This window comes from Symphalangus syndactylus, chromosome 13 (assembly GCF_028878055.3).
Source record: "Symphalangus syndactylus isolate Jambi chromosome 13, NHGRI_mSymSyn1-v2.1_pri, whole genome shotgun sequence".
Classification (NCBI taxonomy): Eukaryota; Metazoa; Chordata; class Mammalia; order Primates; family Hylobatidae; genus Symphalangus; species Symphalangus syndactylus.
Genome location: NC_072435.2, coordinates 107,640,097 through 107,654,838, shown reverse-complemented (window position 1 = coordinate 107,654,838; position 14,742 = coordinate 107,640,097). Strand labels below are relative to the sequence as shown.

At 39.2% G+C, this 14,742-nt stretch overlaps 1 protein-coding gene across 2 annotated transcripts in view; it reads left to right on the top strand.

The window, feature by feature from the left end:
• The window catches only part of NAA25 (N-alpha-acetyltransferase 25, NatB auxiliary subunit), an 84,749-nt gene extending 72,983 nt beyond the window's left edge, over positions 1-11,766 (top strand). For both annotated transcript variants that reach the window (XM_055238702.2, XM_055238704.2), the window contains 3 exons: positions 26-136; positions 6,097-6,243; positions 8,806-11,766. In XM_055238702.2, the coding sequence (XP_055094677.1) occupies positions 26-136; positions 6,097-6,243; positions 8,806-8,928 (381 nt within the window). In that variant the 3' untranslated portion in view covers positions 8,929-11,766. The remainder of the gene's footprint in view (positions 1-25; positions 137-6,096; positions 6,244-8,805) is intronic.
• The last annotated feature ends 2,976 nt before the right edge of the window (positions 11,767-14,742 follow it).

The window sequence follows — 14,742 nt, the reverse complement described above, 5'->3', positions numbered from 1 at the left end:
GTGAATTTGCAATTTTTCCTTTCAGACTATTTCTATTATCCTTTGGGTATCCAGTTACTGTGAGAGTGTCCTGCGACCATACAAACTAAATTTACAGAAAAAGAAAAAGAAGAAAAAAGAAACCAGCATCATCATGGTAATAACAGTAACACAAGTGATATACAAGTAACAATCTGACCACATGCTACTTTTTCTTTTCACTGTTTTCCTCCATGTTGAGTCTTTAGGATCCTATATGCCAAGCTTCTCCAACCCATAGCCCACGATGACTTTGAATGCGTCCCAAACCCGTAAACTTTCTTAAAACGTTATGAGATTTTTTGAGTTTTTTTTTTTTTTAAGCTCATCAGCTATTGTTAGTGTTTTGTTTTTGTTTGAAATGGAGTCTCACTCTATCGCCCAGGCTGGAGTTCAGTGGCACTATCTTGGCTTACTGCAACCTCTGCCCCCTGGGTTCAAGTGATTCTCCTGCCTCAGCTTCCCGAGTAGCTGGGATTACAGGCGCCTGCCACCATGCCCGGCTAATTTTTGTATTTTAGTAGAGACGGGGTTTCTCCCTGTTGGCCAGGCTGGTCTCGAACTCTTGACCTTAAGTGATCCGCCCACCTCGGCCTCCGAAAGTGCTGAGATTACAGGCGTGAGCCACTGCGCCTGGCCAACATTAGTGTATTTTATGTGTGGCCCAAGACAATTCTTCTTCTTCCATTGTGGCCCAGGGAAGCCAAAAGATTGGACATCCCTGCATATGCATTGTTTTTCTCCCCTAACCTAAAAAAAAAAATTAAATTACACACCTACAGAAAAATTGAAAGATTAATATGACACCCATAAAGATCTTTACCTAGATTATCAATTTTTAACCATTTATCGCATTTGTTTTATCTCATTTGTTGAACCATGTAAAAGGAAAGTACAGACTTGTGACATGTAACACATCGGGATAGAACAAGGACAGGTCTCTGCAAAACCATAATACTCAAGAAAATTTCAAACTCAAGAAATTTAGCATTGATAAAATAATATTATCTAATAAAGTCCATATTCAGGCCGGATGTGGTGGCTCAATCCTGTAATCCCAGCACTTTGGGAGGCCGAGACGGGCAGATCACTTGAGGTCAGGAGTTCAAGATCAGCCTGACCAACATGGTGAAACCCCGTTTCTACTAAAAATACAAAAATTAGTCGAGCATGGTGGTGAGCGCCTGTAATCCCAGCTACTTAGGAGACTGAGGTACGAGAATTGCTTGAACCCGGGAGGTAGAGGTTGCAGTGAGCCAAGATAGCACCACTGCACTCCAGTCTGGACGACAGAGCGAGACTCCGTCTCAGAAAAAAAAAAAAAATCAGTATTCAAAGTTTTCCACTTATCTCAATTATGTCTTCTATACCTTTTTCAAAATACTAGAATGCCGTCAGGGATCTGACATGACCTTTAGTTGTCATGTGTGTTTACCCTTTAATCTAGAACGCTTCTTTAACCTTTTGCTTTGTTTTTATTGTTGAAGACACTAGCTAGCTTTTTGGTAGAATGTCCCACAATCTGGATTTAGCTGATTGCTTATATTGAAGTTAAATATAGACATGTTGTCCTTTTTAGCGAGTTAACTCAGGAGTCACTAATGTTGTTGTGTCCCATTATTAAATAATGAAATCTGAAATCACCAATAATGGGACACTAATGTGATTAATGTTGTGTCCCATTATTGGTGATTTCAGATTTCATTATATGATTAAGGACATATCTACCAGATTTCTTTATAAAGGTGCCTTTTTCCCTCTGTAATAAGTAAGCTATGGGATAATGCTTGAGTCTATGAATATCTTATTTCCCAATGGCCCTTCGCCCACTGGTTTTAGCATTCGTTGTTAGTTCAACGCCTGAATTAGTTATTACATTGACGTGTCCCAAATGATGATTTTTAAAAATTCTGTCTTTTATCATTTATCAGCTGCTATTATTTTGTAAAATAAGAGATGTCCCAACCCATTTATATACATTTGAATATATTCCAATTAGAATATATATATACATATATATATGTATTTTTTAAAATGTCACTATCTGAGTATCACCATGGACTCTTTTTTAAAAAGTTCACTTTATTATAATCCATTATCATCATTTTCATTTGGATGCTCAAATTATGCCAAATTTGGCTCGCTCCTTTAAGCTGGTTTCTGTCCTTTAACATGTCCTCATCAGTTTTAGGGCCCTTTCTGGAACAGCATAAATGCTCCACATACTTGGTATTTTTTCACTGAACTGAAATCAGACATTTTTTCAAGAGCACTGGTTCCTTTCTGGGAAATGAATTTCAAAATCGAGATCTAGGTATTAGTGTGCTCATTGCTATTGGGGTTTCACTGTTCTAGTTTATTTCTATGACAAGACCTAGACAGCATTTTTATGCACACGCACACACACACACAGTTTTATGTACTTTTTTTTTTTTTGAGATGGAGTCATGCTCTTTGCCCAGGCTGCAGTGCAATGGCACGATCACTACAACCTCCACTTTCCAGTTTCAAGTGATTCTCCTGCCTTGGCCTCCTGAGTAGGTGGGATTACAGGCAGGTGCCGCTCTCCCAGTTAATTTTTGTATTTTTAGTAGAGACGAGGTTTCGCCATGTTGCCCAGGCTGGTCTCTAACTCCTGACCTCAGGTGATCCACCTGCCTCGGCCTCTCAAAGTGCTGGGATTACAGGCATGAGCCACCATGCCCGGCCTACAAAAGAATTTTTAGTGATACTTTCAAGCCAGCATTTTAGTGATACTTTCAGTTTCAAGAGTTCTTTCCACTCTTTCCCTCATTCCCTTTTTGTAGCTTCCTTTTCTCAGAGAATGAGAACCCTGCATCCAAATATCATCAATATATTTGTTTATTTGTTGTTTCACAATAAATACTAAATAGTTTTGGGAATTCATACATCAGTTCCACTACCAGTTCCAATAACAAACTCATTAAAGTTCAAATGTTTTGCAATTCTTTTTGTCCTTAGAATAAGTTCCAGTGAGTATAGACAGTTAAGATACTCTGTAAAAACACTGGAATTAAAAACTGAGATTACTTTTTATTAATATGATATAAAGTTTATTTCCATTTCTATTCAGTTTTAGGGCTCCCCCCATCTTTATTGATTTAATTTTTGAATGTGAAAAACAGTAACATAATTTTTTTTCCATTTCACAGGAAAATAATTTAGTGCTCATTACAGCTCATGATGTGCTGTTTTATTAAGGTTTGAGTTTATGCTGTTACTATCAGTGGGGGTTTTTTGTTCGCTATAGCATTATAATAATCATTATCATTTGAAAATGTTGGCTGGGTGCTGTGGTTCACACCTATAATCCCAGCACTTGGGGAGGCCAAGGTGGGGAGATTGCTTGAGCCTGGGAGTTTTGAGACCAGTCTGGGCAGCATAATGAAACCCTGTCTAAACAAAAAAATTTTTAAGAATTAGCTGGGCATGGTGGCACATGCCCATAGTCAGTCTTAGCTACTCAGGAGGCTGAAGCAGGAGGATCACCAGAGCCTGGGAAACTGAGGCTGTTATGAGCTGTGATCGCACCACTGCACAAGGCTGGATGACAAAGCAAGACCCTGTCTCAAAAAAGAAAAAAGAGGCCGGGCGCGGTGGCTCACGCCTGTAATCCCAGCACTTTGGGAGGCCGAGACGGGTGGATCACGAGGTCAGGAGATCGAGACCATCCTGGCTAACACGGTGAAACCCCCGTCTCTACTAAAAATACCAAAAATTAGCCGGGCGTGGTGGCAGGCGCCTGTAGTCCCAGCTACTCGGGAGGCTGAGGCAGGAGAATGGCGTGAACCCGGGAGTCGGAGCTTGCAGTGAGCCGAGGTCGCGCCACTGCATTCCAGCCTGGGCGACAGAGCGAGACTCCGTCTCAAAAAAAAAAAAAAAAAAAAAAAAAGAAAGTTGATGTTTCAGTTGTAAATTGACTTTCTGAACAATTCAGTTAAATCCAAGAGTTCTTTAGATTGGATGCTCTGCTGAGTGTTACTATTCATTCACAAACAAAGGGTATTTAGATATGAATGAGGGTGCTTCTTTCCTTCACTCTATTCACGAGAATTAAACAAGAACAGAGCAAAGATGATTTAACTGATCAAGAGTACAGAGTTTGAGGCTGGGCACTGGTCGTTCATGCTTGTAATCCCAGCACTTAAGGAGGCAGAGGTGAGAAAATAGCTTGAGCCCAGGAGTTCAAGACCAGGCTGGGCAACATAGCAAGACCTCGTTCTCAACAAAAAGGAAAAAAAAAAAAAGGAGGGCAAAGTTTGAAAGTATAGGTCAGATTGGCTTTGTTGCTCTCCTTCTAATGAAAGTTTACAACCCTAGAACATGTCAGATAGCTTTTTGGGAATTGTCTTTTGTAGTGTTTTTTGTTGTCTTTCTGGTTTCTAAAAATGAGAATGGTTTTTCTGATATCAGAGTAACCCTTATAAAGGTGTGAATAAAGTGAAGATCATTCATGTACTCACTAGTCAGTAATAACCACTGCAAAAATTTTCATGGTAAACAAACCTGCTATCCAGAAGGTTCTGTAACATGCCTTTTTGTTTTCATGTAACAGGGTATCTTGGACATCTTTTCATGTCAGTAGATATAGATATATCTCATTACTTTTAATGGTTATATATTGTACTGTTATATTAATATGCTATAATTATATTGATGAATTGTTGGTTCTAATTTTTTGAGTATTATAAATATGCTGCTATTGATACAGACAGAATCACAAAGATATACATTTATAATATAATTTCTTTTCTTTTTTTTTTTGAGACGGAGTCTCACTGTTGCCCAGGCTGGAGTGCAGTGGCGGCGGATCTCAGCTCACTGCAGCCTCTGCCTCCTGAGTTCAAGCGATTCTTCTCCCTCAGGCTTCCGAGTAGCTGGGATTACAGGCGTGCGCCACCACACCCAGCTAATTTTGTTGTTGTTGTTGTTGTTTTTGAGACGGAGTCTTGCTCTGTTGCCCAGGCTGGAGTCCAGTGGCAAGGTCTCGGCTCACTGCAACTTACACCTCCCAGGTTCAAGCAATTCTCCTGCCTCAGCCTCCGGAGTAGCTGGGATTACAGGTGCTTGCCACCATGCCCAGCTAATTTTCGTATTTTTAGTAGAGATGGGGTTTCACCATGTTGGCCAGTCTGGTCTTGAACTCCTGACCTCAAGTGATCCACCCGCCTCAGCCTCCCAAAGTGCTGGCATTACAGGCGTGAGCCACCACACCTGGCCTATAATATAGTTTCTTTAGGATAGCTCTTAGATCTGAAATTAACTGTATATATACATTTGTACAGTTAATAAATGTATATGCATATATACATTTGTACTCATCCCCAACAGTGTTGAGTGTGTATGTATCCTTAACCATCTGGTAGGTGAATATTGGTATCTCCTTTTTCTAATACTGAGTTTTAAAATTTTATTGATAATTGAACCGTCCAAGAATACTTCTTGAGTGAAAAGCTAGCCTTATTAATTGATTGACTAGATTTTTTAGTTGTATCACGTGTTTCTTGGATTTCTTTGATATATCTTCTGTTCTTTGTCCAAGTTTCTTATTGTGGTAGTAATAGTTTTCCTATTTATGTGTATTGAGCTACTGGGTTCTTAACATAATAATGTTACTAATCCCCTGTCATAGGTGATGCAGTTTTTTTTTTTCAGTTTGTTATTTGTCTTTTAACTTGAGTGATTTTTTTTTTGTCAATGTAGTAATATTTTTAAAAACAAGGATAATCTTTTTAATGGTTTTTAGCCTTTTGTGATGTTTAGAAAGGCTTTTTCAACTGTCAGTGTCATGATTGCAGAAGTTATTACCTAATTTTCTTCAGTGCTTTGATGGATTTTTTATTTAAGTATTTAATCTATCTGAAATTTATTTTAATATTACTGTGTTATTTTGTATCTCCAAATGTCTAGCTGGTTATTTTAGTACCATTCATTCACTTGAAACCACTGGTTTGAAATGCCGCTATTTAAATTCCCTCATATCTTTCAGTAGCTTTTGTGATGTAGATATGGATAATATGTTTGATAATGTTTCAACTTTTTAAATCTTTTTCCCAGCCTCCTGTCTTTACCAGTTTCCAAGACTATGTTACTGGGCTTCAGACTTTAATTTCCAATGTTGTGGATCATATTAAAGGGCTTGAAACACATCTAATTGCACTTAAACTTGAAGAACTTATTTTAGAAGACGCTTCTCTCTCACCGGTAAGAGACTGTAGGCAATCGGCAATGTTTTCTACACACACACACACACACACACACACTCTCTCTCTCTCTCTCTCTTATCTTTATCACAAGGACAAGTTAAAGTTCAATTTATCATTTCCTCTTTATAAGACTTGTGACTAGAAGGTGCTTGGCAGTAGTTTCTTGTTGTGTTGGTGGTGGTAGGTTTTTTCCCCTCTTCATTTCTCCCCATACCTCCTCCTTTCTATACATTTTTGGGGTTGTTCTTTTACTATGAAAACTAATGCCAGCATTTTGAGCAACCTGGAACCAGCCATATTTTGAAATCCAGGGACAATCTTCTTGAATAGAATTTACCTGCTGCTGATTTAGCTGTCTTCCTTGCCACCCAGTTATCACCTGAGAAAGGAGAGATGCTGGACATGAGAAATAATTATGTCAGTAATAATTAGGCTAGAGCAAGCCAACCAAAAAGGGAATGAAACCAAGTATGGAATCAAAGGTACCACCATCAAATGTCTTCTGATATTATTTTAGGTCTTTTCAAATTCTAGCAGTTAGCAAAATCCTTATAAAGCCTTTGCCCTTAAAATGACGATTCTTTTTTGTAAATGTTAATTCACCAGCCTGGAGTAGGTTTAGGATTTTGGTAGGGGCCAGGACAGTGGTGGAGTTGTCTGTTTCTAGCCTGTTGCTCCAGTGATGAAACTGATCTTAAGAAAATGCTTTCCTCCAGGAGTTTGTCTGAGCTAAACTGCTGAGCTAAACTGCTGATGAGGGAATTTATCCAGTAACCTGAGGGCAGCCATCATCATAGCCCCAGACCTTCATAGGGAAGGGAATGAATAGAATTTTCCTTAGCACACCAGCCTTAAGAGATTGTAAGCCTCTCTTTTGTAAAGCTTAAAAACGTTAGACTTTGAACAAGGTGCTTACTGTGGGAAAGGGCTCAGAGCAGTTCACATTACCAAAGATTGATTAAAAAAAACAGACATGGGCTGGGCGCATTGGCTTACGCCTGTAATCCCAGCACTTTGGCAGGCTGAGGCAAGCAGATCATGAGGTCAGGAGATCGAGACCATCCTGGCTAACATGGTGAAACCCTGTCTCTACTAAAAAAATACAAAAAAATTAGCCGGGCGTGGTGGTGGGCGCCTCTAGTTCCAGCTACTCGGGAGGCTGAGGCAGGGGAATGTTGTGAACCCCAGAGGCAGAGCTTGCAGTGAGCCGAGATCGCGCCACTGCACTCCAGCCTGGGCGACAGCGAGACTCCGTCTCAAAAAAAGTTTTTTAAATTCAGTTTTATATTCAAGAGATCTGTTCAAGCTAATGCCTGTGGATCAATCTTGTTCATTAAACAGCTGCAGAATATAAATGCACCACTGCTGTTGTACATTTTAGGTTGTTTCTTTATATTTGCTTTTACATATGTTACCGAGTGAAATGTATTTGTGCACACCTTTCTATGCACATTTGTATTTCTAAGGAAAATTAGGTCTGAAGTACTAGTATTGTTGGGTCAGAAAGTATGTTCCCTGTTTCGTCTACAGTTCTGGGCTCTGCAGCACTCAACTTCATGTAAACCTAATCAGTCTTCAGCCAGCCTCCTTTCTCTGTGACAACTCACTCCTTCCCTTTTGTTTTTTGTGATCTCTACTACAGCAAACATTTGCCAGCAAATAATAACTCATATTGAAGAATATATAGTTGGTCTCTTGAACTCAGGGGCTTTGTCAATATGGAGGGAGACTTGTTAATATTGTAACTGGAAATGATGGAGTTGGTAAAGTTGAGGCCATTATTAAAAGTGGCTATGATGATGTACAAATTAGTAATAAATTTCTACTTTTTTCTGATGAAAACAATCAGAAATCTCAAATTTTCCGCTTTGTACAGCTTATAACAAAATAGTAGGGATTTTATGTCCAAACTAGCCATAATTTTCTATTTTTATTGATTAAAAAGTAGTGATCAGAAATCTCAGTTTTTCTTCTTCTTCTTCTTCTTTTTTTTTTTTTTTTTTGAGACAGCTTTACTCTGTCGCCCAGGCTGGTGTGTAGTGGCACGATCTCAGCTCACTACTACCTCTACCTCTCGAGTTCAAGCAATTCTCATGCCTCAGCTTCCCCAGTAGCTGGGATTACAGGTGTGTGACACCATGCCTGGCTAAGTTTTGTATTTTTAGTAGAGATGGGGTTTCACCATGTTGACCAGGCTGGTTTCAAACTCCTGGGCTCAAGTGATCCACCTGCCTGGGCCTCCCAAAGTGTTGGAATTACAGGCGTGAGCCACCGTGCCTGGCCCAGTTTTTCTACCTTATATAACTTACAACAAAGGGTACTTGAAAGAGTAATGATGCTAAAGCAATAGGGTTTCCGTGAAGAATCACATGGAAAAATACCCATTTGTGATGACCTTTTGCCTTCTTTGCATTTTATGCAATTGAAAATGACCCACTGTGTTCTGATGGAGCTTGCAATGAGACCAAAGGTAATGGCAGCTTTAACTTTTATCTGAGAACTAGAATCTGGGGGGATGGTTTTTAAACAAGACTAACTATTCTTGTCTTCTCCTTTATAGGAAGAGAGAAAATTTTCAAAGACTGTGCAAGGGAAGGTGCAGAGCAGTTATCTGCACTCACTTCTGGAAATGGGGGAGCTGCTGAAAAAAAGACTTGAGACCACAAAGAAACTAAAAATTTAAGGAAGTATCAACCATGGGCACTGAAACTCTGCAACAGAATATGACACCATCTTCCCAGGCAAAAGCAACATCTGGTTGACCATGATTTTAATCCAGAACTTCCTCATAAAATGCATGAAGGACTTTGATCGTGAATTTTTTTAGGTGTTAAATATATACAACTGATTAAATTATTGTATATAAACCAGAAGCGGGACCCTCATCTGGGTTTGACCACTTTTTATACATGTTCATATGCATATGGCAGCAACAAGAGAACCCTACTTTTCTTCTTCCCATCACCAGAAACATCTTTTCAGGGGAGCGGGGGGTCTATAAAAACAGCAATAGAAATTAAGCATAAAGCATCAACCTCATAGCAACTGAATAGCCCTTCTGTTATAAATAACATTGAGAGTTTTTGGTCTCGTCCTTGAGCCGCAAGAAGTGGAGGGGAGACCATGCCTGGGAACAGGCCCCCTTTTCACAGCAGTTAAGTTTGTTTTGAGGCTTTCTCAGCTACTTGGCTCCCACAGAACCCAAGGCAGGTACACAAAGGACCTTAGATGAGATCTGGCGTATGCACCCGCCATAGAAGGGCACCATTTGGATGACCACAGGCACTTAGTTTTTGGCTAGCTTTTGTCTGATAGTTAAGACATCCCCCATCCTAGCTTCTGTGAGAGTTAAAAATCTCAGGTAGGAAGGCAAGGAAGGCTCTGTTAATTTATAGCTGTTTAGAGGGGAAAGCAGTGCAGACCACTTATTAAGCCCGCTGAAGACTAGCTTTCTGTCTTTCATACATTTGGGAAAGATGGGAATGACTGTTTCAAAGAAGACAGGTGCACATAATTTATGCAGGCAAGTCTGATACTTGGTGGTTTTGTGAGGCATATATATATATATATATATATATATATATATATATATAATCTTGAAAATTAAGATTGAATACTTTAACGTTTTAAGTGGGGGGTTTGGGAAGGAAGGAATGTAATATTATGGATTTAGCCTTAGGCTTTAAGTTTTAGGCTGGCAAAAGAAATGTTATTCAGTGGGTTTGAGGTTTGGACTACTTTCTTCAAACTTAGAGAATTATAACAGGATGGTGTTTACTTTGTTCACCTGGATGTCCCCGAGACTATAGCTTCTATCAGTGGTTGGTCTGATAGAAGAGGTAAAAATTGCTCTTGAAAATGTCATACAATTTATACAGTTTCTTTGAGTTTGAATCCCTGCCTCTGTTTTTGGTCTGTTACCTAAGTATAGTTCAAGTTTAATTCTGTAAGAGCAAAGAAATGAATTTGATGAGGAAATTAAGCATCCAGTGGAGGATTGGTCTTGAAGACCTTAAAAGTGCTTTCCAACCTGCACTGCTCCAGTGAAATGTGGTACTTTTTTTCTTTTAAAAGCAACCAAGAGAGCTGGGAATATCTGTGTATGCAAAGTAATTGCATTTTGTCCCTTCATTTTGACTTTCTTAGATTCATAATTTGATACAGTGCTTAAACTTCCAAGGAAATTTTAACAATTACTACATTACCTGTTCAAAATAAGGCTTGTTGGAAATCCTAGTCCATCAACTAATTTCAAAAATTTATTTTTGATATGAGTAGCCACAGCTGGTCATATACCCTATCCCAAAAGGAAGAACTGTCTTGAACAAGATGAATGGAAAATTATGGTTAATTCTGAATTTCATGTAATGACAACATATTCTTTCATAAAACTATGGCCTGTTTAAGATGGAACTTTGTGTGTGTCTGCTGGGGAGGGTGGGGTACCTGTGTATGGCGTGTGTTCTTGAAGTGATGTCTCTCTGAATATCCAAAAAAGTACTGTACTGTAGAAATGCTCTTTGAAAAAGTCTATCGACTGACCATGATCAATCTAGCATATGTATGTTCAGTGGGCTGGCCTTGATCCTCAGGAACAGTGTGTGACTCTAGTGGTCTTCCTAACCAGTCTCTTGCCTAAAGATATCTGGGACCTCCACTGGCTTTAATGACAAATAATGTTATGTTGAGGTTATGCTTCATTTGTTATTTGCTGATTTTCCTACTAAATGTAGCATTTCAATTAGATCCAGCTTTCACATTTTGAGATAATTGTAAAAAGAATGAAATTATGCAGAAATGGCCAATATCTCTTATCAATCTGTTCTTTTGGAAACCCTCATGCACTATAAATTTTGTACAGTTACAAATATATATATATATATATATATATATATATATATATATATTCTTACATGAGTAAAAAGCACCCTCTCCCAGCAATCGTATGTCATTGGTATTTGAAGAGAATTCCCAAATAACCCATTGCTGCTGCTGCTGTTTTTGATTTGTATGGGTTTTTTTGTTTTGTTTGTTTTTGTGTGGTAAACTGATATTTAAAAAAGGAAAGGAGAAAAATCACGACTACTGTTTACAGACTGAAAAATTACTGCTTTTTATACTACTGAGATCCTAAGACTCTCCAAAGCAAACATTTGGTTTAAATCATTTATCTGATGTGGATAAAAGGTAGAGAAACTTGTAGTGTTCTCCACATAATGGAAAATGTACAAATGCCTAGTTGTGTTGCCCATCAATTTTTGTATATTTTCATAATTTTAATTGTTCAAAATTGCATTATATTTTGCAATCACTATGTTCAATCTGGATTTGTCTTTCATTTTAACTTTTAATATAAAAGGGGTTTCAATGTATCTACAGGCTTGTTATTGAAACTTCCTACTTATTTGATGTGATTTATTAATATGGGAAGTATATATTCTTCCTAAGTAAGTGAAGCATAGCAAATCTACTTTAAACTGGATGGGTTAATTTATATAAACATTTTCATTTTAAGTTGGCATTTCTGCCTGGTTCCTTTTTGTTCAGATTCTTAGAAGCCACAACCTTCTGGATGGTGTAATTCATCTCAGTTGTGAATTTAGTGCTATATCCCAGCATATTTTTAATATTTGAGAATTTAGAATTTTTATTTGAAGTCAGCTAGTCCTTTTGACTCAAAAGTTGGTACCTTCTATACTTGCAGTTATTAATTCAACATATATGTATTGAACACTTAATTAGCATATAGCAGATTCCACTTTAGGCTCTGGTGAGACCCTGTGTCCTAGTTAGTAAGTGAGTAACATATATCCTAGTTAGTGGCTGTGAGGTGGGGAAGAGGCAATAAAAATATTAGTTTGTAATTACATCCTGCTTAATAATGTAAATCACAGTATGTGAATTGAGTGTGTCTAGAGGGTCACTTCAGACTGGGTCACAGGAGGACTTCCCAAGTGGTGACCTGTATCTGAATGATGAACTGTCAGGAAAAAAGTAACACACATGCAAATGCCCCAAGGCAGGAAACTGCTGAGCCGGTTCCAGGAAGTAAAAAAAAGTTCAAGTGGCAGGGACTTAATGAAAGGGGTAGGATTGAGATATAAAGTTGAGTAGGGATGAGAGCCATGAGGACTTTGTAGTCCAGGGAAGGAATGAGATTTTATTTTAAATTTACTGGGAAGTTGCCGGAGGATTTCAGGCAGGCTGAAGACATGATTTATCCAAGGGTACTCGAACCCACAGGCTGGGATTCGGAACTTATTCAGGTACATGGACAACACAGTGGAAGTAGGAACTTTTTTTTACTTTCTGTCCTGTGATATTGTCTCATATGAGCCCCAAAGAGTCAGTTTTTGCCTGTTTCTTCAGTTATGAATGAACTCTCTCCCAAGGTTTTTCTTTTCTTTTTTTTTTTTTTTTGAGACGGAGTCTCGCTCTGTTGCCAGGCTGGAGTGCAGTGGCACGATCTTGGTTCACCACAGTCTCCGCCTCCTGGGTTCAAGTGATTCTCCTGCCTCAGCCTCGGAGTAGCTGGGATTACAGGCGGGTGCCACCACACCCAGCTAATTTTTGTATTTTCAGTAGAGACGGGGTTTCACCATGTTGGCCAGGATGGTCTCGAACTCCTGACCTCATGATCTGCCCATCTCGTCCTCCCAAGGTTTTTCTTTAGCAAAAGCTAGGTTCTTGGGTATACCTCACTGCCATTCTTCATTTTCTCCAGAGATGGGCTCAGGTTTATGCTTTTTTATGTGCCCTGTTTTTTTAGATGCTGTTCCTGTCTTGGTGCAGACATGTATTTCACAGTATGACTGGAGGGTAAGCTACCATGAACCAAATGCTTATACAGATTATTTGTGGGGTTCCTATGGCAGTTTATGCTTCAGGATTGCAGAGCTTTTCCGTACCCTCCAGTTTCCACATAGCCCAGTTAATTTGGGCCTCAGATACCGTTTTGTGTGTGTGTGTGTGTGTGTGTGTTTTTTCTTTTTGAGACAAAGTCTAACTCTTGTCCCCCAGGCTGGAGTGCAATGGCGCGATCCTAGCTCACTGCAACCTCTGCCTCCCGAGTTCCAGCGATCCAGCGATTCTCCCGCCTCAGCCTCCCAAGTAGCTGGGATTACAGGCACCTGTCACCACGGCTGGCTAATTTTTTGTATTTTTAGTAGAGACGGGGTTTCACCATGTTGGCCAGGCTGGTCTCGAACTCCTGACCTCAAGTGATCTGCCCGCCTTGGCCTCCCAAAGTGTGGGACCACAAGCATGAGCCACCGCACCGGCCCAGATACTGTACTATTTTACAAATGAGAAAAGTAGTTGTTGCAGGTAAGACTACTGTTTAATATTGAAATTATCGAACTTCCTGCAAACGATTCAAACTCCCTTAAGCGTTGAGGAAATGAGCTAAAATCCAGATCCCCCTCACCATCTCCCTCACATTCTTAAGTCTTGTTGGCCATGTTCATATTCCCAGATTAGTTCCCTATGTATAATCTCTGCTGATGCAATTCCAACTCCAACATTTTTTTGTGGTGCCAATTACCAAGAACTATTTGTAAATTACTCTTGGCACCATTTGAGATAACTTGCAAGTTCCTTAAACACAATTCATGTTGGACCCAGTGTCTGCTTTGCTTCAGGTTATCAGGAAATTCCCTTAAAATCGAAAATACTTAACCAGGTGCGGTGGCATGCACCTGTACTCCCCAGCTACTCAGGAGGCTGAGGCGGGAGGATTGCTTTAGCCCAGGAATTCAAGTCTAGCCTGGGCAACAAAGCAAGATGCCCATCTCTTAAAAAAAAAAACTATAAATATTTTATTCTGGGAATCCAGTCCATCGTCTTCATTAGAATCTGAATAGCAGCACTTGAGCCACAATATTAGTAAATGCTAAGAGGTAGAGGAAAGGAATCCATTTGACTTGGGTCAGGGAAGACTGGATTTTATGTGACATATGCAAATCACTTAGGACTCTAGAAAGAGAGCTCACCTTTAATGAAAAAACTATTGAATAACAAAGGGCCTCTGACATGAGATAATGTAGTTCTGCCCAATAGCTCAGGTTTCTTCAACTCAAGGCCCTGGGGTTATAAATAACCATACCCAGCCAGAACCCATCCAGTGCCATGCCCATGGAGGTACTGTCACTTTCCTGCTTCTTACAACTGAAAATCAAGATTAGTCTTCATTCAGGGACTCTGGATGCATTTAATATTAGAGTCCTTTCCCTACCTGCCATTTGTCGTCTTATTCTAATTTCCATAAAACAGTGAATACTTTGCTCTTCGGAAGTGATCCCGTTTACACGGAACATACTAGAACAGCCAAAGCAAATTTACCAGTTAGAAGTATCCAAAAAGATCTTCCAAAAGTTTCAGTGAGAACTGAAGTAAGAATGTAGAAATTATTAAATATTATATTCTTTCATTATATGTAGAGTACATAAGCTGTCAGCAGGTGGATGTTTAAACACCTTTTACCTACTTGGTTTGAATT